This window comes from Peromyscus californicus, unplaced genomic scaffold, assembly GCF_007827085.1.
Source record: "Peromyscus californicus insignis strain IS unplaced genomic scaffold, ASM782708v3 Scaffold_4__1_contigs__length_199733344, whole genome shotgun sequence".
Lineage (NCBI taxonomy): Eukaryota > Metazoa > Chordata > Mammalia > Rodentia > Cricetidae > Peromyscus > Peromyscus californicus.
Window position 1 is genome coordinate 99,277,346 of NW_026294562.1, and position 23,393 is coordinate 99,300,738.

Consider the following 23,393-nt stretch of genomic DNA (forward strand, 5'->3'; position numbering starts at 1 on the left):
GCAATTGCTTAATATCTAGGGTCACATGCCAGCAATGACATGACTTTTACTAATACCACAGTAGCAGGACAAATCATACATTACCCTTCTGAAGCTTCTTCTTTGTCCAAAGTCTCTTGGTCTGTTGCCAGACGCACATCTCTGGAGGGTACCCATATCGGTGTGGTTGTATTCTGGGGGAAAATGCAAGCATATCCTCGCCCCCGGGTTAATAGGGAACAGAATATTGCCACTGAAGGGTAATGGGATCCCTTCAATGCACCAAGGGCAATGGTGTCTCATAAGGCAAGTAAGTAAGTGTGGGATGTGGGATGACTAATCCCTGACGGGCTTGAGGGCCAGACGGCCTAAACAAGTAAAAAAGATACTTTCTGAGAGCCAGCCTTGGTCTGCCTAAGGGTCTTAGCAACAGCAGCTGAAACATGATCTGGAGATGACCTGGACCAATGAGAGACAGCCATGTCACACCAGCTGATGCATATTCATTAGACCTCCCCCCAAGGTGGGGTGGAGGGTATATAAGGCTTGCCTCTTCCTGAATAAACTGAGCTTGTTGTTTTGACATTCTCCCGGAGGAGTCTGTATGGTTTGATTCTGCTCCTACTTGGCCCTCACCCCCAAAGGGAACAACAGCAAGGACCCTGCTACATCCACTGTCAATAATTGACATAAAAATTATATATTTGATTTTTTAGCCCCTGAATACATTTAAAATGTCTCATATATTTATAAAATTTATCACATAAGATTTCCTATAGTAAATTCAGACTATCATGTATAATGGTCCAATCAACAAATACTTAAGATTATTTTGTTTTAAGTATGTATATGTGTGTGGGGGAGTATGTGCACATGAGTAAAGGTATCATCAGAAATCATAAGTGTTGGAGTTACAAATGGTTTTGAGCTATCCAATGTGGGTGCTGGGATGGGATGTTCAGTCTTCTGCACATTTAATACATATCGTAGCCACTGGGATATCTCTGCAGCTGATTCTACAAATATTTAAATCACCTTGTAATATATAGACTATTTTTCTTCTACTGGTTTTAACATGAGCTAAGTAACCATATGGCCTCTTTAAACCTTTTGTTTTAGTTTACTCACATTCTGTTCATGACTGTCTCCACATTCTTATGAATAAGTCCAGTCTGCTTAGACACATTGATCTTGATTTTATTCTTTTTGTATTGAGAAAAGAAAAGGTAATTCCTTGTGTAAAAGTTTATTTTTAAAAATAAATCAGTCAAAAGTTTTGAACCATTATAAACACACAATATTGAAAATGAAATTCTTAAAAAATATACTTCCTCTGGAAATATCTGGGCAATTGAAGATTTATGCCTGGTAAAATATATCTCTTCTCGCCCGGCGGTGGTGGCGCACGCCTTTAATCCCAGCACTCAGGAGGCAGAGCCAGGTGGATCTCTGTGAGTTCAAAGCTGGCCTGGACTACAGAGTGAGTTCCAGGAAAGGTGCAAAGCTAAACAGAGAAACTCTGTCTTGAAAAACAAAAAAACAAAAACAAAAACAAAAAAAATTTAACTCTTCTCCTAATTTCTTGCCTTACACAAGAATGATTTGCACAAGAGAAACTCAATAAATATTTGTGAATTTGATATGGTCTCTATAGTAATTTGTATTTTATAAAAATACTATTTATATTTTCTTTCTTTTGAATAAGATATGTGTATGTATGAGGGAACTTTTGTGTATAGGCATGTACACTGGTGGGTGAGAGCACAGATATGTATGGATGCATGTCTAAATGTGTGTGTGTGTGTGTGTGTGTGTGTGTGTGTGTGTGTGTGTGTGTGAGCCAACAGTCAAGGAAAGACAGAGAGGTCATGGAAATAGGGCTATTAATGTCACAAAGAGAGAAAATAGAATGCATGAATTGATATGGGTCTTCAGATAGGATAAGGTGTGAAGCTCTGGAAGAAATGGAGGAACACTCTTTGTTGCTACTGAACAGAGTAAGAGAATCTTAACTAAGACTAGTATAGTAGCAGGCAAGAGTGAGAAGGCCTGCAAACTGTGCTCAGCTGCATGCTGAGCTAGTAGCTGAGCTAAGAGGGCAAGGTTGGTAATGTGTAAATGAGAAATACACTCAACTTTGCCTTTTTAAAAGACATTGTTGGGCCTTAAAACAAAGAAGAACCTGCATATTTTTGCGATATAGAGGAATATAGAGTACAGTGTAATAAATGAAATAAGTCTAATCGACAAAGAAAATACATGAATTGTATTTGTGGAACCTCAGTAAACAATAAACGAGTAAAACAATCCTACAAAAAGAACTAGAGACAACTAATGAATGCCAAGAGTGGAAGAAACAGTCTTACCAACGGAAGAAGAGCACACTAATTGATTGTCCAGTACCAAATGGTTAGCCATGGAAACATACATAAGAGTAATGTTACATACTGACAGAGCAGGTTATGATTAGAGATTTATATGTATATACATAAGCATATGTGCATGTAATAACAATTAATGAGAAAAGAGGTCAGGAATTTGAAAGAGAGCAAGAATTTATGGGAGGTTTTGGAGGGGGAAAGCAGGGGAGAATGGTGTAATCATGTTAAAATCTCAAAAATAGAAGAAATAAAATTTTTAAAAGAATATTAGAGAAAAGAAAAGAAATATAGTTACTAAGGGTAGCATAGTATGATGGAGAGACATGAAGGGTGAACAGTCATGACTATCAAGGATAGATTAAGGGACTTGATGTAAAGAAAGACTATATATATACTAATCAGGTATTATAAACCATGAGTTTAATATGCTTTAAGTTACTCTTCTGTGATAGATATGTTAATCTGCTCAACATAGTTAAATACTTCACAGAGGAGAGCATCACATTACACAACACACACACATATATACACATATATATATATGTATATATACATATATATGTATATATATATAAGATTTTTGTGGTTGCAATGATGTAAATTGGTTGCAATGACAAAAATGGAAGAATGAATGAAGTAGATCTCATAGGAGAACTTTCACTGTCCATAAATACAATAATTGTCCATAATGACCAAAGAAAGAATTTTATTCATTGAGTATAATGAATATATTTACCCTGTGTTGCATAGATTGATAAAAATTCTGCTAAACTCTGAGGTTACATGACTGTCATTCACCCTTGTCAACGTTATTCTGTACCTAAGAATTCAGAGTCAACAATTGATTAAAAACATTGTGAGTGTGAAAAAACATTGTGAGCATGTGTGTGTGTGTGTGTGTGTGTGTGTGTGTGTGTGTGTGTGTGTGTGTGTGTGTTTGTGTAGGAATGCTCATACTTATTCATAGATATTATTTTATTATTTTATTATTTGAAGGCTGCCTTTGGCTGGGCAATAAGAATATATGAATAAATAGACATAACCTCACAGTAAACTCTAGCTCTTACAATCTCCCTCCTCCCTTTTCTGCAATGGTCCCTGAGCCTTAGATATGGTAGTTGTATTGCAGATGAATCCATTCAGGCTTGGCTTCACAATTTTGCATTTTGATTCATTATTGTTTTCTGCAATGGTCTCTATCTTGTTCAAAGAGAAATTTCCTTCATGGGAGTAAGAAGCACAGTTCTCTGTGGATATAAGGACAAATATTAATAATGTAATTTGCTGTGAGATTGTGTCTCCTAGGAATGTCATAAGCTATACCCATATAACATAACTGCCTAAACATGAGCTGAACAATGATATCAGCAATACACATACAGAAGAGAAATCCTAGGTCTTAACCCTACCAAGCAACTAAGGAATATTGAGAGTTGGAGAAATAGTATTTTCTAGAAAGAGCACACCAATTAGTTATCCAGTACCATATGTCTGCCTTTGAAAATAAATGTACTAGTAACATTATACAGACCAAGAAGTTTGCATATATGTATGCTAAACATGCATATATATATATATATATATAACAATAATTAATAAATAAGAGGCCATGAATTTGAAAGAACACAAAGAGAGGTATATGGGAGCTTTGGCGGGAGAAAAAGAAGGGAAAACAGAATGTATTTATCTTATAATCTCAAAAAAGAGAAGTAATTTAAAATAAAAGTAGTAATTTGGTTGAATAAAGAATGAGTAAGTAATCAGGGCCCATATCATTCTCCTCAAGATATCTATCCTCGACCAGTAATTTCTGAACAAAATAGTTCTCAACAATTTCTTTCTCTTTTAGTTATTTCTACAATTTGCAAAGAGGCTTTCTAAACCATTTCCTCCTGAGCCTTGAGTTCTATGATATTTATCATCTAGCACTCCTTTGCTGCTCAAATTTCCATCATTTCTTCCCTTTCTCTTCTATATTATACATGCTCCTAAAATGTTAACTTTACCTGGTCTATACTTTTTCTAGGTATAGTTGTGGGCTTCAATACCAATTAAGAAATTAAGAGCTCTAATATCCATTTTGGATTTATTTATGGAAGCCTAAAGGTTATTAGAAGTAAAAATAACTTGAAAACAGATCAATGTAGATGTAATTACAACCTTGTACACACTGTTTTAAATTTGACTCCCCATCCACACCATATAGCTTCAGCTTTCTTAGATACCAATTCTGATTCACCTGCTCTTGCTTGTCTCTCTGGAGTTTCTAATCCACAGCAAATACTGTGGAGCTCATGTCACTGTCTGTCCTTAGTGATTCACCTCAAGATTTGTTCCCTACCACATTCAAGCTAAGAGCAGCACATTGGATAAAAGATAAGGTCACTTGGGAACCAGGGAGGAAAACCAAACCAACTTAAATGGGCCTCAAGCTCAAACACTCCATCATGTTCTTGAGTGAAACAGCTCCTCCTTGGACCTCCACACTCACTGTGACCAGATCTGTAACTGTTTGCAGGTAGGACTCTAGGAAAAGAGACAAAGAAGGGGGAGAAAAGGGTGAAAACGTCCTGGGACTCAGAGAGTTGTGTAGGAAGAATATATTCTTAGTTATTTCAACAAAATAACACAAAATACCTGAACCAATTGTAGAAATCTGCAATTTTTTGAATGACCAGAGACACTTGTTTGAAAAACAAAAACAAAAGAAACCTTCCAAGTGTTTACTCTTGAATCAAGTGTGTCTTTACTTCTATTAATATTCATATCATATGATTATTGTCAATGTATTATGATAGCACAGATTAAAATTTTGTTATTTTTGCTTTAAATCCAAATACTATCCTAAAGATACTGCCATGTGGGGGACGTCATCCATAATATTCCTGATAGATGATTATACAGTTTCCCCTGGAAACTCCAATGTGTATTGAGTTTCTGGGTTTGTGGGGTATCTCATTTGTTGTGAAACAGCTATTTATGATAGGATCCTCTCTTCTAATGGATTAATTGTATTTTAATGTTTTAGTCCCTGTTATTTGCTCAGATATCTGGTTATAGTGATACCAAGTGTTTTCTCCTTAAATATATAAATAACCTAGAAACATTAGAGTACAAAAGTACCAAGATTTTCAATTATTTCAGCTTGGGGTATCAATTCAAAACTTTTCCTTATCTTCATCCCAGTCTTTTGTAACTAACAAATTTACAATACTTTCATATCTTACTTCAAATAGATTTTGCATTTTAGAACAAAAAAAAACTTTTTCAGAAATTATGTTAGGAACATGCATGTATTATCCATATAGGGATTAAATGTTGGATTTAAACCTATTAATTTCAACTTATATGGCTTATCTAATTTTTGACATGAGGAAGTTTAATTTAGTATTTAATTTTAAATAGAGCAAGGAGGACTATATGGGATGGTTAGGAAGGGAATGGAAGGGATAAACAATGTAATCATAGCATAATATCAAAAAGAAAAATAAAGATAAGATCAAGTCACATAGAGTAAGTTTTAGGTCTGAGATTCCAAAGACTTTCATATTTTTTGCTATGCCAAGTTACCTCTCAGGAGACATATCTATTGTTGAGCTCCAGTGTGCCTTTGACAAAATGTAAGTCATAATATGAAATATTCATGTCTGAGTCAGTCAACATAGTATGTAAAAATTGCTACAGTAGAATTTTAGCACCTAGGCCAACAACACATTGTGCTCTTGCATATTTATAGTGATTTAACTATATAAAAACCCCTCTATTGCTGTATTATATAACCTAAGCCTAAACATGTGTGTGTGTTTTATTTGTCTTTATAAAGTCAAGGATATGCTTATGCCAGAAACTAAACAGTAGCTCCCCGAGGGTCAGGTGTGGTAACTATCCCTGGTGTGCCTGTAATGCCAGCCCTCATCAGACTGAGGCAGGAGGATCATGAGTATAGGACATAACTGCCTAGTGAGTTTGAAGTCAAACTGGACTTCATAGAAAGACCCTGTTTCATAGTGAAATCCCAAATGAAAACAACAATAACAGCAATAAAAGCCAACTCATTAGACTTACAAATAATTTGGAACATGCTAAATAGGGCATGGGATGTATTTGATATGAATATAAATATAAAACCCTAGTATTTTAAGAAAATTGTCAACTCAAGAAGGAATTATGACATAATATTCATATCACCATGTTTGTTTGTTAAGCAACTTTGGAATGCATGCTTTGGTTCATGATCTTATGCTTTTATTCTTTTCTGTAATATTTATTATTATATAGTGGAAACGTTTAATAAAATTACAGAATCTAAGCCCTAAAAGTGAAATGTAATTACATTGTATAATTTTTAAAACTTACTGTCATGTCCTTACATTAATATTTATTATGCATATATAATTTCCATTTTGGCATATTAATATACATTCAGGACCTCCATTTAATGACAGAAACATTTGTTCTTCTATAAAAATAGTTACACAGTTAAAAATATTTAATAACTAAAATAAAGTGGTATTTTGGTAGAAATATTTATTATATTTAACCCCCAATACTACTCCCAATACAAACACAACCAAACATTTCCACAGAAAATCACTAATTTCCTTTGACCTTTACCCACATCCCAATTGTGCTTTCCTGAATAATTTGAAAAATACTAAATTATTATCTGCTGAGGCCTTTGAAGATCTCAGTTTTGTCATCTAACACATCCATTATTCTGCCAAAGTGATCATCTTGCTTTCTATATAAATTTCCCAGAATTCCTGGATCTTTTATCAGAATGAACTATTTACATCTAAAGATTTCCAGAGAAAAATCCTAAAGCACCAAGTCCAATCCCCCAAACAAGATCAATACATAATTATATTCAGCTTCCTTGCCTGAAGCAAGCACTTAAATGACTGGCTTGATAATATGCATACACTCTGCCTGTAATGTGTAAGACATGCCCCGGTATATCCTATCACCCAGATGGGGTCATACGATAAAATGCTAAATGTTGAGTATTGTATAGTCAGAGCAATGGGAAAGTCTAAACCATGGAATTAGTAGATGTTTAGTGAGAACTTAGTTTTTGAGAAAGCTTCTTCCTCTTAGAGAGAAAATTGTCCAGAATTTTCCTCATTCTCAGTCCAAGTAACTAGTGTTGATTTGATCATCAATTTGTGAGTCATTTACCATCATAAACTACTATACTAACCACTATTTCTAAGTGTGAATACAGAAATTTCATATTATATTATCCATGTTCTCCCTAGGAATCAGACCTTGAAGAGCTCCTACGACCATGCCTTCATGTAATAACTCCATTCCTCAGCCCTTGATATTCATCCTGGCTGGAATCCCAGGTTTGGAATCTTCTCACAGCTGGTTCTCTGTGCCCTTTTTCTTAATATTTGTAATAACCATCATAGGAAATGTCACCATCATAAATATCATTTGGATAGAGAAGAGTCTTCATGAGCCCATGTTCCTTCTCTTGGCTACACTATCTGTTGTGGACCTGTGCCTGGTTATAGTCACTGTACCCCGAATGCTAGGAATCTTCTGGATGAATGCCAAAGAAATCAGCTTTGATGCCTGCCTCACACAGATGTTTTTCATCCCTTCCTTTTATGTCATGGAATCAGGAATCCTCTTGGCCATGGCTTTTGATAGATTTGTGGCTATCTGGTACCCTCTGAGGTATACAACCATCCTTGACAGCAACATGCTTGTGAAGATGGCACTAGCTATACTGGCGAGGGCAGTAGCAGTGCTGACCCCTGCACCCATCCTGACAAAGAGACTGGAACGATTCCAAACCAAGGTCATTGCTTACTCTTACTGTGCCTACATGGCAGTGGTGATGATTGCGTGTGGAGACATCTCTAATCATATTGTTTATGGCCTCCTGGTTATGGCGGCATCTGTAGGGGTTGATCTAGTTTTTATCATTCTGTCCTATGCACTAATCCTTCATGCTGTCTTTCATATTCCATCTTGGCAAGCCCGGAGCAAAGCTCTTAGCACATGTGATTCTCATCTTTGTGTCATAGGTCTGTTTTATTCTCCAGTTGTCTTTTCCGTCTTATCCCAGATTGTAGGGTACCATATGGCTCCCTATTTACAGATTATAATAGACAATTTGTATTTCCTGGTACCTCCCATGGTCAACCCTTTAATATATGCAGCACGAACCAAACAGATGCGGGAGTGGGTGCTTCGGGTACTCAACTGTCACAGAGACTGAGCTGATACCTTTGATGAAAAGAAGACATGGTGGAATGGAGTTGGGTGCTATATACAGCCAGAAGTTAGTTCAAGATTTTCTTGAGAGGGGAAATCTACTCCTGATTGAAGAGAAGAACTCTGTCAGTGTGAGACTATAATTAGAGCATGTTTTTTCCATATGGGTGCATGAAAATCCAGTAACTCTCAAGTGCTTGCTTCTATGTAATAAAAGAGGAGTACTTTATTACTATTTTTATTTTGTATTTAATCAAATGGGGTCACATGAACTGAAAAAATTGTCCAAAAGATGTAAGAGTACAATTGAAGTGTGTGTCATCAACACAGTGCTGGTTTAATTTTGTCCTTTCATGGTCATGTTTTTTCTCTATCACCAACACACAATCATATATTATAAAAGGCAATTGTAATGAAAGTAGATGTATAAACACATCTTTGAACTTATAAATAAGTAATGAGCTTTCTTTCTCTGCTTAAACAGCTTTATAGGGTAAATAACATGATCATATGAGGTATGTAATAAGATGACTTGAGAGATAGGCATTTCCAAATAAGAAAATGGGCTTTAATTATGGAAATCAATTACTCAGAAAGCAAAAATAGTATGGCAGCAAAACTCAGATACATATTCTTGGGTGTATAACTAAAACATTATATATACTCTATAACAGAGACACCCACACATCCATGTTCTCTGCCTCTATGTTCACAAGAGCTAGGAAATGGAACTGGTTTAGATGTCTATTGACAGATGAATAGATAATGAAAATGTGTTACCTATACACAATGAGATTTTACTCCGTGATAAAGAGGAATTAAAATATAATCATTGCCTTCTGGAAGAGTTGAATGGAGATACCCTACACATGTGGATAGTGCTCCTTCCAGAAGCCAAGGGTTATTAAACAATAATTATAGTCTCAACTGTGGATACTTCCCTATGAGTTGTTGGTCATGAAGACACCTGAGACCCCTAAATCAGTATAAGCTATTGGTCTGCTTGCCCATCAGAATGTGATGATAAGGCACTCTTTATTAAGGCATCACAGCCTTTGGTCAAAGGACATGGAAAAAATGAAACTAGTTTTCTCCCTACAGGCTAACTGCCATAGTTGCAAAAGAGATGTTTGATGAGGGTGTCATTTTCTTCAGTGGTGTAGCCACTAATAAGTTGCCCTTGCTTCAGTGAATAACATACAAAACATGCTCAGGTGAGAAACTCTAATAACCTTGGTGAGTGACATAAAAAGAAGACATCAGAGTTGGAGGACTGCATGGGAAAAAGGGTTTTGGAGGGTAATCAAGGTAGATTTGGAGGGGAAGATGGATAAAATTACTACTATATTACATAAATGTATGAAACTGTCAAAAATAAACATGGAATTAAATGGAAAGAAACCATGGCTTTAAAGAACTGCTTCTTTTGCTTTCAATTTTCCTTGCTATATATCTGGTTTCACATATTTGTGGTGGTATTGTGTTCTGGCCTCAGGTTTGATTTTATTAATAAGAACTTTTAAGATTCATGCTACACATATTTGTACAAATTTAACACATTCAAAGCAACACATCTTAATTACTAAAATATTAATTATTAAAGATTATGCATTTCACTACAACACCGTCTCTATAGAAAACTAATACTATCCCTTATGTTCCAGTAAAATATGAAAAATAATGAATAAGAGAAGTAAACACTGGAATTAAATGCAAATTTCTACTGAACAAGGTAATGCAAAATCTTTATGTGTTGAAAGGTGGCACTTTTATTGCTTTTCTAAATATCTAAAGTTTTAGTTTTCTTCCCACAAATTTGTAGATTTCTCAGTACACAAACATATGATGTACTACTCATCAGTTTTCTTTACCTTATCATCTTCTATATGACATGAGGGAACTTGGAACAATAATATTTATCCTGCTTATATACTTTGTTCCTCCCACCTAAAACATTTTAGGTACAGTATTAAAAACTACTCATGCTCTCAGGCTGCTTTAGAAGTTGCCTGAGGAGAGTCCATGTTCATGTCAATAGCATTTTATGACTTCTTCTGTAAGACCCTTTTATGGTTTGGGGAGTACAATTTACCCATGAGTACAATGTGCAGGGAGTACTGTAAATGCATTTTAAAGTGTTACTATCCACCTATTCACAAAGAGGTGTGGAGTGACTGGATAAATACCTCATAGTTCTATGTCCCCCTGTGATAATCAGGAGTTCTATTTCTTATACTATTCCAAAATGACCTCAACAAAAGAAAGCTATGAAGATCCATGCCCCCTTACACATTTTTTTTCTTGGAATAAGTTGAAAATATACACTGACACTAAAATTTCTGCTATGGTTTGCTTTTGGTAGCATATCTTTTTTTTTTTTTTTTTGGTTTTTTCGAGACAGGGTTTCTCTGTGTAGCTTTGCGCCTTTCCTGGATCTCGCTCTGTAGACCAGGCTGGCCTCGAACTCACAGAGATCCGCCTGCCTCTGCCTCCCGTGTGCTGGGATTAAAGGCGTGTGCCACCACCACCCGGCCTGCTTTTGGTAGCATATCTTTATGCCAGTGGTATATTTTTAGGTTGAAAATATTTTCAGGTAAATTTTGTCTGTCTTTCCCTCTGTAAATATAGTATGTCAGTAACTTAATCATCAAAAGGAAAAGAAAATCAATATAGTAAATGGAGAAATTAGTGAATTAATATTTTTTGTACTTATGAGGTACAAGCCAAGAAAGTACATATGCTCTCAATCCATAGTCTCTGGAGGATGAGGGCTGACAACCAGGCCAGAGAAACAAAGGGAAATGCCAGTCTCTATTTTCTTCATTTGTTTCTAAGATCTTTCAGTTCATAGAGATAAGAACAGGAGGAGATATAATGGCATATTCATCATGATACTTGTTCAGTTTAGTAGTACAGGTTTCAAACTCTTAACAATGCCTCCTAATTAACTTTTAATGAAAAGTAAGTTATTGTGAGTTTCAAAATGACACAGACAGTGGCCATTGAAAACCACACTAGTCTTTAGGCTGTTGAAATGTCTCAGTGGGTCTAAAGGCACCTGAATTTTTATAATGCATATTTTATGAAAATAAATAAATATATGTAGTTCATATTTTGCATTTGTATAAAACTGTGTATCAGATGGTAGGGATATTAGTAGATGATCCCCTGCAACAGAATGGTTTGTTTACACGGACATTGTTGAATACAGAGATGAGGCTGCTGAAGATGAGGCTGTTTTTCATGATCTGATTTCTCAGGGAAGTCAGAGTCACACATATCTGCACAATATGAGTTCTAATGACACTAATTTTAAAACTGAATTAATATTATGGTTAAAAATATTCATCATCCAAAGTAAAGTTCAATATTCAAATCTCACATTTAACATGATGTCCTCCATGAAGTCTTGTATGATTCCTTTTACAATCTAGACTAGCTGCTTCTTCATGTGAAGCAAAATACGCTGTTTGAAACTTCTCTCACCTTAACTAACATTGCATTAAATTTGGTCAATACTGTTATCATCACTGTAGAATCATAGAACACATCTGTGTCACTGTCCACTGTCAGGGAAAAAACATATCTTTGTATTACATAAAATACAATAGGTGTCTCGGTTGGGAGAAAGAAAACATGGGTATAAGAATTCAAGAAAGAAAGGAAACAAAATGGAGAAGGAAAACATAGATAAGGGATCATAGGAATGTATTAGATACATTTATATTTTTCACATGTGTTTATTTCATGTTCAGACTGATTTTTACCTTGGGAATATAGACTCATCATAGAAGATCACTGTATTGGAAAAAATTAATAAAAATAGGCACATATAGTATTAGAAGCTTTGACAGGCGACTCTACTTTCCCTCTAACACAATACTTTAAGGGTGTTTTACTGAGTATTAGACTTCAGAAAAAAATTTGTACAACACATCTGCGAATCTCCTTGGTCTTCACACCATAAACAATGGGGTTAAGGGCAGGGGGCAGAAGCAGATAGATGGTAGACAATAAGATGTGGACATACGGTGATACATGACCAAAACGGTGACTGAAAAAGGAAAAAAAGGCAAGGATATAAAACTCCAAGAAGACAACAATATGAGCTGTACAAGTGTTGAATGCTTTGTTTCGTGCCTCTTTCTGTGGAAGACGAAAAACAGCTTGGAAAATCAAAATGTAGGAGATGAAAACAAATATCATGTCAAAACCTAGAATTGCAAAAGCCACAAAGAGCCCATATGATTTATTAATATGGACATCTTCTGCTGCCAGCTTGACTACAGCCATGTGCTCACAGTAAGAATGGACAATTACAACAGAGTGGAACCATTGCAGTCGCTTAAGGAGGATAGGTAAAATCCCAACAAGTACAATTGCCCGAACTGCAACCATCAGAACCACTCGAAGTAGAAATAAAGGTGTAAGGATGGATGTGTGTCTCAGAGGATGACAGATGGCAACATATCGGTCAAAGGCCATAGCCAGCAGGATGCCAGACTCCATTCCTTGCAAGGCATGGATGAAAAAGAGCTGGGTGAGGCAAGCATCAAAAGCCATGGAGCACGAACGAAACCAGAAGATGGCCAACATCTTAGGAGCAATGGCTAAGCAGAGACCAAGGTCAGTAGCTGCCAGTACTGCCAAGAAAATATACATGGGTTGGTGTAGACTGCGTTCTGTGGGGATAATGACTAGCAGGAAGAGGTTCCCCAGCAAAGCCACAAGGCATAGAACAAAGAAGGGAAATCCAATCCAAAACTGCACATGCTCCAGTCCAGGGATGCCAATCAAAATCACTGTTCTTGGGTTCAGATATGACAAGTTGTCATATCCCATGAGGCTAATAAATGCTCTACTCACCACTGATCTTGACACCTACTCAGAGAAAACTGATGAATGTGGAGGAGTATACTCACATTTCCTCTCATAATCTTATAAATGTGGAAGTATGACCATATGTCTTTAAATCTTTGGGCATTGACTTAGTTTCATAAGAATGTTGTTCTTCAGTACTTTTGTAAACCCAGTGCTGATTTTTAGATTATGAACGTGATCTTATCTTCATCTTCTAGACATTGTAAAAGTGAAAATTAATGGTCTAATTGCACTGATTCTGTGAGTTTTTGGAGTCACCCCAGCTGGTCTCAAAGAAAGCAAATACGACTCTTTCCATATCCATCTCCAAACTCGGCATACATTCCAGACAATGTTAAAGGTCACTATGACAAAGTCATATTATAGACCATCCATCTTGTAATCAAATGATAATGATGATGTAAGTACTCACAGATCTTAGAGGACAGTGGGAGTTTAGAACACAGAGAAGAGGTCAATGAAGCAAAAAATGGAACCATAAACTAAGAAAGGAGTGTCCCAAACCGAGAATACTATATGCCCTCTGCTTACATATGTTTTTACACACTTACTCTACTAATGTGCTTCATATGCAGCAAAGCAGCAGGGCTCTGAATTTTGTAGTAGAATTCAATGTAATTTATTTTATTTTGCTCATTTAATCGCTACCAGCTGGCAGTTAAAATAATTTCTAACACTATTGAGCTTTTCCACTTCAAATACTGTTAAAGTTTCTCTTCTTTTCAAACTTTGCTAATTCTCTCTCCTTGGTAAAAATCAAAACCCACCAAATCTTTTTTTTTTTCACCAATCACTTTATGAACATAAAATTATATGTAATTTTCATTCCACTTTCTCTATGATTAATCAAAGATAAATATAATCACTGAATAATTCTGAATGGAATCTTAAAAAATACTTCTTGGAAGGAAATGAGAAGCTAATGTGTTAAGAAAATAATATTTTGTTCATAGCAATTAGCACATTAATACATATGCAAGGATAAGCTGAATTTCTTCAGTGTCACGAATATAAAATATTTCAGTAGTTAATGGAAAGGGATAAATATTTCTATATGAGCTTCTCTAGCAACAGAAACCGTAAAAATATGACAAAGAAAATAAAGAGATTTTGATTAAAATATTGAGAAATGTTGGATGACAAAGTCATTCAGATGCTCATTTGCAATGCGATTGGCAATAGAAGTGGAAATTACTTAAAGGTGATTACAAACAAAACTGCAAATGCTTTGTGAGGAGGGCAAAAGCTGTTGAGGCAAAATGTAAAGAGGCTGCAAAAAGAAATTCCATATGAGATCATTATTTAAAAGCTGATTGATGATCTAAGCTGGTTGAAGACCAAGGCAAAATTAGCTCTGGTCTCACTATACCAGAAAATAATGCAGGGATCACATTTCACAGTTAAAAACTCAAGTTTCACATCTGATTTCTTCTATATAGTATAATATATAAAATTGTGGTATGTAAATACGTAATATTTTTCAATAGGAGTTTATAATTTGCTTTTATGTATCAGAAAAAGCATAAGTTTTGAGCAACATGTGTTTCTCTGACAATCTGGATTTCAGGAATGAGATGTGACCAGTCACTGCTCAGGAAACAGGATTAAATAATGAGCTAAGAAAAGTAGGATGCTCCTATCTTTGACTCCCTCTTCATATACTTCCAGCTCTTCTGCTTAAACTATATACTTGTTTGTACACACACACACACACACACACACACACACACACACACACACACACACAGCAAACACTATCTCTTTCTATTTTAAATTTTTACTAAGCTAATGTTAGGCAAAATTTGATTGAAAAGATACCTTGATAATCTTATACTCACCTTGTTATTGATACTAGTTATTAGCATATCTAGTATGCCTTCCTCACACACAATTAAAATGATGATACAAAAATTACCTTCTATCTACCTCTTCCATCTCTAAAGGTTGTTCTGTATCTAAATGTGAGCCTAATCCATATCACATACTATCAAGAAAACAAAAATCCTGGGTCCAAGAAAGAAACCTGGCTCATGCCAGAGGAATATCCGTTATCGAAACATTTGTAATGAGGTCATCTGATTCTCTATTTATTGGTTTGCTTCCTTTTAAAATTTGCTATCATCAGAAATACTGAGCTATATAGAGGTCTTAATACATGGAGAAGAATCTCACCCAGACAGAAAAACAGCTAAATGGAACAGCTCTTCTCTGACACAGTTTAAATTTGGAAAGGAATTAATAGCTTACCACCTTGCATCATTTGCTTCCAGCCACTACTTTGCATGGATGTTTTTAAGAACTGAACTGTTCCCAGGTCTGTGTTTTAACCTAGTCCCTAGAGGAGGGCTGCTACATTTCTGAAATCCATCTTTAGTTTGTATAGGAAAAATTCTCATTATTTGACATGAAGTTGCACAGCCTGAACACAAGTATCTATGTCTTGGGAAGTTGTTTATAAACAACAGGAGTTTTATAAGAGGAAACAGGGCACTGCTATAATCTGATAAACCTAAAACAATTTGGAATCTGGAAGACAACAAACAGAAAACATAGGAAACATGTAGAATAGAAAAACAAAAGATTCATTTGTTTAAGATAGGCAAATAATGACATCTGATACAGATTCTTGCTTCTATTTTTCTCCAAATAAGCAAATAAATTTTCTTGAGTGGATATAAAAGAAAAATCATATTAAACCCTGTGTATTTTGTCAAGTAGTTTTGTCAAGACATCTTTAGAACTTCAGCATACCTTAATGTGTATCATTCATAGAATTCAAAGTGTCAAAAATTAAAATATGGAGAGTGAGAGCAATTTAACAACAATCAGGAATTGATGGATTAATCTTGGGTTTGAATATTTTAATCCCCCCCAATAACAGTAATTTATTTACATGAGTATATCAGTGGAGGGTCCAGCATGACTGAGGACTAAGAAACCAGAACTGCACCTTGACCTCTGTTTGCCTAAAAGGGAGGAAGGAAAGAAAGAAAGAAAGAAAGAAAGAAAGAAAGAAAGAAAGAAAGAAAGAAAGAAAGAAAGAAAGAAAAAGAGGGGGGCAGGGAGGGAGAGAGGGCAGGGAGGGAGAGAGGAAGGGAGGGAGGAAGGAACGAAGGAAGAAAGGAAGGAAGGAAGGAAGGAAGGTAGGAAGGAAGATAGTCATTGTATTAGCCCAACCTTCTGGCCTATGACTATTTTATAGCAAAATGAAAGAAATTACTATTTATCTTGGAAAATACAATGTCACTAGAGCTGTCATGTATCCCTGGCAACTACTACTATATTACTAAATTTCTTTGAAAGTATTGTAGTACTTTGTAGTTTCAAGAATAAAGGAAAGTATGCTTTGTCTCAGCACTATGACACGGCCGATTTCACCTGCTGCCAAACTCCATTTGAGAATGTGCCCCCCCCCATCTCATCTTACCTGTTTCCATGTCACTTTCCACCTCCTCATTGTAGTTGTGAACAAGGCTACTCATAACTTAAAAGTTTTATTTCTTCTTTCCTTTTTACATCCTTGCCTATTTATCTTATTATACCAAGTTCGTAAACATACTTTGTAGCGGAAATGGTGGAAACCAAATGCCTTTTCATTATTCCCACCATTAGGGAGAATTTCTGATACTCTCCTCCAACATTGATGTCAGCCAAAGATTTTTCACAGAATCTCCCTTGAATTGTTCAAATTCTTTCAACTTCATTACGCAGTCTTTCAATGTACTAATATTGCATTTTCTGAAACTGTTTGTTTTGAGATTCACAGACATTTTTGATAAACCATTTGATAGAATTGTCCAGGGAAGATGATAAGTTAGACTACATGAAAGCTTTTTTCTTTATATTTATTTTTCTCATGCAATATATCCCTATTGCAGTCTCCCTTCTCCCATCCCTCCCAATTCTACTCCCAGTACCCACTCCCTCAAATCCACTGCTCCTCTGTTTCCCTTCAGAAAACAGCAGTACAACCAGTGCTATCAACCAAACACAGCATAATAAGATGCAATAAGACCAGACACAAACCCTCATATCAAGGCCAGACAAGGCAACCACATAGGAGGAAAAGGGTCCAAAGAGCAGGTAAAAGAGTCAGAGACACCCCACTTCTACTGTTAGAAGTCCCACAAAAAAACCCAAGCTAAACAAACACAGCATGTATGCAGAGTACATCCCCAAGAGTGATACAGCTAGGTCTGGAGGAAGATTGATTCCTAATTTTCTGAGGAAAGTCTATATTGATTTACATAGTGGTTGTACAAATTTGCACTTCTACCAGCAATGGAGGAGTGTTCCCCTTGCTCCACATCTTTGCCACATGAGCTGTCATTTGTAGTTTTTATCTTAGCCATTATGACAGATATAAGATGGAATCTCAAGGTAGTTTTGATTTGTACTTCCCTGACAGCTAAAGATGTTAAACATTCCTTTAAGTGATTCTCAACAATTTGAGATTCCTCTATTGAGAATTCTCTGTTTAAATCTGTATCTCATTTTTTTTATTGGATTATTTGGTTTGTTCATTCCCATTTTCTTGAATTCTTTATATATTTTAGATATTAGCCCTATATTGGATGTGGGGTTGGTGAAGATATTTTCCCATCCTGTAGGGTGCTGTTTTGTTCTATTGATGGTGTCCTTTGCCTTACAGAAAATTTTGTTTTGTGAAGTCCCATTTATTATTTGTGGATCTTAGTGTCTGTGTTAACAATGTTCTGTTCAAAAAAGTCTTTTCCTCTGCCAATGCATTTAAGGCTATTCCATTCTTTATCTTCTGTCAGGTTCAGTGTGTCTGGTTTCATGTTGAAGTCTTAGTTTCACTTGGACTTGAGTCTGTACAGGGTGATAAATATGTATTTGCATTCTTCTACAAGCCCACATTCAGTTAGACCAGCACCATTTGTTGAAGATGGTTTCTCTTTACCATTGTGTATTTCTGTTTTGTTTTGTTTTTTTGTTTGTTTGTTTGTTTGTTTGTTTTTTGTGGTTTTTTAAATCAAAAATCAGGTTCCATAGGTATGTGAATTTATGTTTTATTTCTGGGTCTTCAATTTCATTCCATTGATCAATGTATCTGTTTTTATGCCAATATGGATGTTTTTTATTACAATAGCTCTGTGGTACAGCTTTAAATCAGGGATATTGATACCTCTGGAAGTTCTTTATGTTCAGGATTGTTTTAGGTATTCCGAGTCTTTGTTTTTCCATATGAAATAGAGTATTGTTCTTTTAAAGGTCTGTAAAGACTTGTGTTGGAATTTTGATGATGATTGAGTTGAATCTGTAGATTGCTTTTGGTAGGATGATATTTTTATTATGTTAAATCTACTGATCCATGACTATGAGAGATCTTTCCATCTTCTCATATCTTCTTCAATTCTTTCTTCAAAGACTTAAAGTTTTTGTCCTGCAAGTATTTCATTTGCTTGGTTAGGGTTAGCCCAATATATTTTATGCTGTTTGTGGCTATTGTGAATTGTGTTGTTTCTCTGATTTCTTTCTTCAGTCCATTTGTCATTTGTATATAGGAGGAATACTGTTTTATTTCATTTTGTTTTTTTAATCTTGTAAACAGCCACATTGCTGAAAGTGTTTATCAGCTGTAGGATTTCTCTGGTAGAATTTTTTGAGTTGCTTGTATATATTATCATATCATCTGCAAATAACAGTACTTTGACTTCTTTTCAATTTATATCCCCTTAATCTCTTTCAGTTGTCTTGCTTTATCTAGAACTTCAAGTACTATATTGAATAGCTATGGGGAGAGTGGAAAGTTTTACCATAAAATATTTAGATGTTTTAATGAGAGAGTGATTTAGAATTGTTATCCACTAAATACATTCTTTGAAAACGGCATACATATACATAATACATTGTGGTTATTCTCATCCACCATCTTCTCTCATCTTCCTCTAACAGTCCTCTTCCCTACAAACACCTTTCTAACATTCATATCTTTTTGTTTTATTTGTGATGTACTGAGTTTAGCAAAGGCCATTAGTTTGACCATAGGATTGTAATTAATCATTGGAACCTGGTGGGCTCACCGGAGAGCACATAGGTAATAACGATGACTCTCCCTCCCCCAGAATATGTAAGTAGACAACAGTTCAGCAGGAAAGGATAGTGCCCCATGTGTTCCTCCCCCATTGACAACTGACATGTCAGACCAGTATAGGTAGCCACAGCTGCTATGAGTTCATAATTGCAAAGGCTCTATCATTCCCAAAGCTGACATTTTGCAGCCCTTCTCCCTAACTTCTTGCTCTTATGTTCTTGCACCCCCTCTTGCTCAACATTCCCTGCATCTTAGTAGGGTGATAAACATGCTTTGTTCAGGGATGAGTCCTCAAGATACAGTCATTCTTGGCTTTGAACATCCATGTTTCTCTTCATTCACTATCTTTCACTGCAAAGAGAAGTTTCTCTTATTGAGACTCAAAGTAGCAATTGTCTGTATATATTTAAACATTTAGAAATCAACTGGGTGCTGCGCTGACTTAGCTAGACACCTGCAGTGAGTTCCCTCTCCATGTCTATGATGCTAACCATGGGTTTACAGTACTAGGCATATGTTGCCACCTGTAGAACAGGAATCAAATTCACTTAGAAAACAGTTTTAAAACTTATATCCTCCAGAAAGTGTAATAAGTATACTTATATTATTGATTTTTATTGCTACATATTTATTCAAAATATGCTTTATATTTTTTAACACACGTAGAATTCAGTTTATAATTTTATTTCTTTATGTCAGTGATTTAGTTTGTGCTGGAGAGATGTCTCTGCTTCTCTGAATTTTTCAATTATTAATTACTTGCTCAAATTTCAATTCATCTACTTTTAGTTATCTATTAATATTTATTTTATTTTATGTGTTTGAGAATGTTTTCTTCATATATGAATTTGCAACAAGTGTGTACTACCTGCCCACAGAGTTCAGTAAAATGTGTCAGATTCCCTGGTGGTTGTGAACCATATGGTTGTAAACCAGGATGTGTATGATAGGAACCAAACCCAGGTCTTTTGAGAGATTAACAAGTGCTCACTCATTACCATTGAACCATTTCCTTAATCCCTTAAATTAAGTTGTAGACAGATCATTTATAGACATACATACACACACATAAACACAATCTAATAAACAATAAACATATTAATTACAAAACCACATAGTATAATGGTTATACTGGGACAAAATGGAAATATTAACACTTTCTAATGACAATGATTAAATTACAGGTAAATAAGAACTTATTTAGAAATCAATAAAAATCTCAATAAATAATTATTAGCATAATAATCATAGTGAGTATAAATCCTATTGAATTTTAACTTACATTTATTACTTTTAATTTAATAGGATGAAAATACAAAATATGAACAATACAATGAAATCAACAACTAAAATGAACCTATGTATGAGATGATATATTAAAAATATTACCTTGAGTAATCAGCAAATGACTAATACTTTTAGTTTTAATCAAAAAGTACATGTACCACAGATTAAACCTAATTAAAGAAAAGGAAAATATGAGATATATGTATTTGAAATCAAACATAACAGAGATGGGGACATGACAGCAGTCTCATTCTGAAGAATTTCTATTTCAATCCATTTCTAATTGTGAAAATGAATCTCTTCATGTTCCATCACGAGGATGTGGAACCTGCACAATGAGCACAGAGCAGAAACCTTTCTCATCTCTAGAAACAACAGCCTTTTCTGCAAGGCAGTGTCTGGCAGATCACTGCTGACATCCACGATTTAGAAGGAAGATCTGCGCCACCCTCTTACGAATGACCATGTTTTTTACACCATAGACAATAGGGTTGAGAGCAGGAGGCAGGAGGAGGTAGATGGTAGACAGAAGAATGTGAGTTGAAGGAACAACATGGCCAAAACGGTGGCTGAAAAAGGAGAAAAAGGCTAGAATATAAAACTCTAGAAAAACAAAAATATGAGCTGTGCAGGTGTTGAAGGCTTTGATCCGTGCCTCCTTCTGTTGAAGATGAAAAACAGCCTGGAATATCAGTGCATAAGATATGAGGATAAAAATCATATCAAATCCCAGAATGCTAAACCCCACAAAAAGACCACATATTTTATTGACTTGTACATCATCTGCTGCAAGCTTCACCACAGCCATGTGTTCACAATAAGAGTGGTCAATTCGAATGGAATGAAAAAGATGCAGTCTTTTTATTAGAATTGGTAACAGACCTACTAGCACCATTGCTCGAATTACCACCACCACTATCATACGACCCAGAATTGAAGGTGTAAGGATAGATGTGTGCCTCAGAGGATCACAGATGGCAATGTAACGATCAAAAGCCATTGCCAATAGAATACCAGACTCCATGCACTGCAAAGTGTGGATGAAGAACAGCTGGGCTAGGCAGGCATCAAAGGCCATGGAATAAGCTCTAAACCAAAAGATGGCTAACATTTTGGGGGCAATAGCTGCACAGAGTCCTACGTCTGTGGCTGCCAGCACAGCCAAGAAGATATACATGGGCTGGTGCAAGCTACGCTCAGCTGGGATGATGATCAATAAAATAATATTTCCCAAAAGAGCCACTAGACACACTGCAAAGAATGGAAATCCAATCCAAAACTGCAGATGCTCTAGTCCAGGGATTCCAATCAAAATTACAGTTCTAGGGTTCAGATATGACATGTTGTTGGGTTTCACTGAGCTCATCATTCTGTCTTCTTGCCACTGACCATGATACCTGAAAAAGAATTTGGGAGGCAAGTGAAAATATATAATTAAGCTTATTCTTTGTCAAGCAGTTACTAGCATTCAACTACAGTATATTTTGAGCAAAGATCATAGCCTCCCATGGTTCTTTGTTCAGTTGGTGATGAAAGGTCTATGATGCTTGTCATGGTAGAAGCAAACACTCACATGAAGCCTTCAATAGTTCCATGAAACAGGTAACAGTGAAAGTGTCTGGATTGCTGATGTCTTTGGCACATGCAAATACACCAGTGAGAGCTCTATTCTGCCTCTTTGGGACCTCTATACTCATTTGCTTGTGAGTTTTAACTATCTGTTCTTCCTTTACTTATGGAAGACAAACACTAATCATCAAACTGAAAAATTCTTCTGTGAGTTGTGGTCTTAGATGAGACCTCTTTTTACCTAATCCCATGAGAGCATTATTTATGAGCCATTCTGCCCCTAGGAAAGTATTATTCTGATCACTGGTATCTGTTCTCAAGGACAATTTTGGACAGAATTTTTAATCTTCTTAGAATCAGTCTTTCTTTCATCAAGATATTAAACAATCTGTTGCTTTGCAGGGTAATAGCTGTGATTATAAAAGACACTGGTAAAATTAAGTGTTCCTTCAATGAATCAGATGTTGATTGTTCCTTAGTAGAATGTTGGAAAGTGGATAAAATATGTGTTATTAAGAGGGTATTTTACATTCCAGTTTCAATGAAAGTGCAAAAACAAATTAGACCTTATGGAGAATTAATGAACAATCTTCATGTTTCTGATACCTAGGCAACATCACAGTGTCTGTGTGAAGTCTTTGAGTAACTGTTAGCTATTTCAGTTGTGACTGGTGACTTGGCTGTGAATGGTTTTGTTTTTAACCCCCATTGAGATTAGCCTGCTTGTTGTAGACAAGAGGCAGTCTACTTGAGATTCTTGTAGGACAAAGCATATAGGATGTGAGCACTGTGTCTCATCATGATGTGTATATTTTTAGAGCAGAAGTGTCTGCTAAACCCAGGAAGATATCTTGGGTACTTCTTCCAATTAGTGCTCATCTCCAATTCTCTACTGTGAAAAGCCTTATTTCGAAGAACCTAAGTTTGAATCTCTTACCATCAGACTCTTGATATAGGAAACTTAAACTGTCATAAGTACCTAATAGTTCAGACTTTCAAGAGTAAATGGA

General features: G+C 35.6%; 3 protein-coding genes across 3 annotated transcripts; 1 reads left to right on the forward strand and 2 right to left on the reverse strand.

Annotated features, from left to right (window-relative positions):
• Positions 1-7,624: 7,624 nt before the first annotated feature.
• Positions 7,625-8,592, forward strand: LOC128093982 (olfactory receptor 52K1-like). Its single transcript, XM_052711956.1, has one exon. It carries the CDS (start codon positions 7,648-7,650, stop codon positions 8,590-8,592), a length of 945 nt encoding a protein of 314 aa, XP_052567916.1. The 5' UTR covers positions 7,625-7,647.
• A 3,908-nt stretch (positions 8,593-12,500) lies between these two features.
• On the reverse strand, positions 12,501-13,430 carry LOC128093983 (olfactory receptor 52A1-like). The gene has a single exon (XM_052711957.1). The coding sequence runs from the start codon at positions 13,428-13,430 to the stop codon at positions 12,501-12,503; it is 930 nt and encodes a 309-aa protein (XP_052567917.1).
• A 7,790-nt stretch (positions 13,431-21,220) lies between these two features.
• Positions 21,221-22,183, reverse strand: LOC128123898 (olfactory receptor 52A1-like). The gene has a single exon (XM_052760176.1). It carries the CDS (start codon positions 22,181-22,183, stop codon positions 21,221-21,223), a length of 963 nt encoding a protein of 320 aa, XP_052616136.1.
• Between the last annotated feature and the right edge of the window lie 1,210 nt (positions 22,184-23,393).

Excerpts from the sequence above, each read along its gene's own strand:
- LOC128093982 (XM_052711956.1), top strand. The coding sequence starts at position 7,648 with ATGCCTTCATGTAATAACTCCATTCCTCAGCCCTTGATATTCATCCTG.
- LOC128093983 (XM_052711957.1), bottom strand. The coding sequence starts at position 13,430 with ATGGGATATGACAACTTGTCATATCTGAACCCAAGAACAGTGATTTTG.
- LOC128123898 (XM_052760176.1), bottom strand. The coding sequence starts at position 22,183 with ATGATGAGCTCAGTGAAACCCAACAACATGTCATATCTGAACCCTAGA.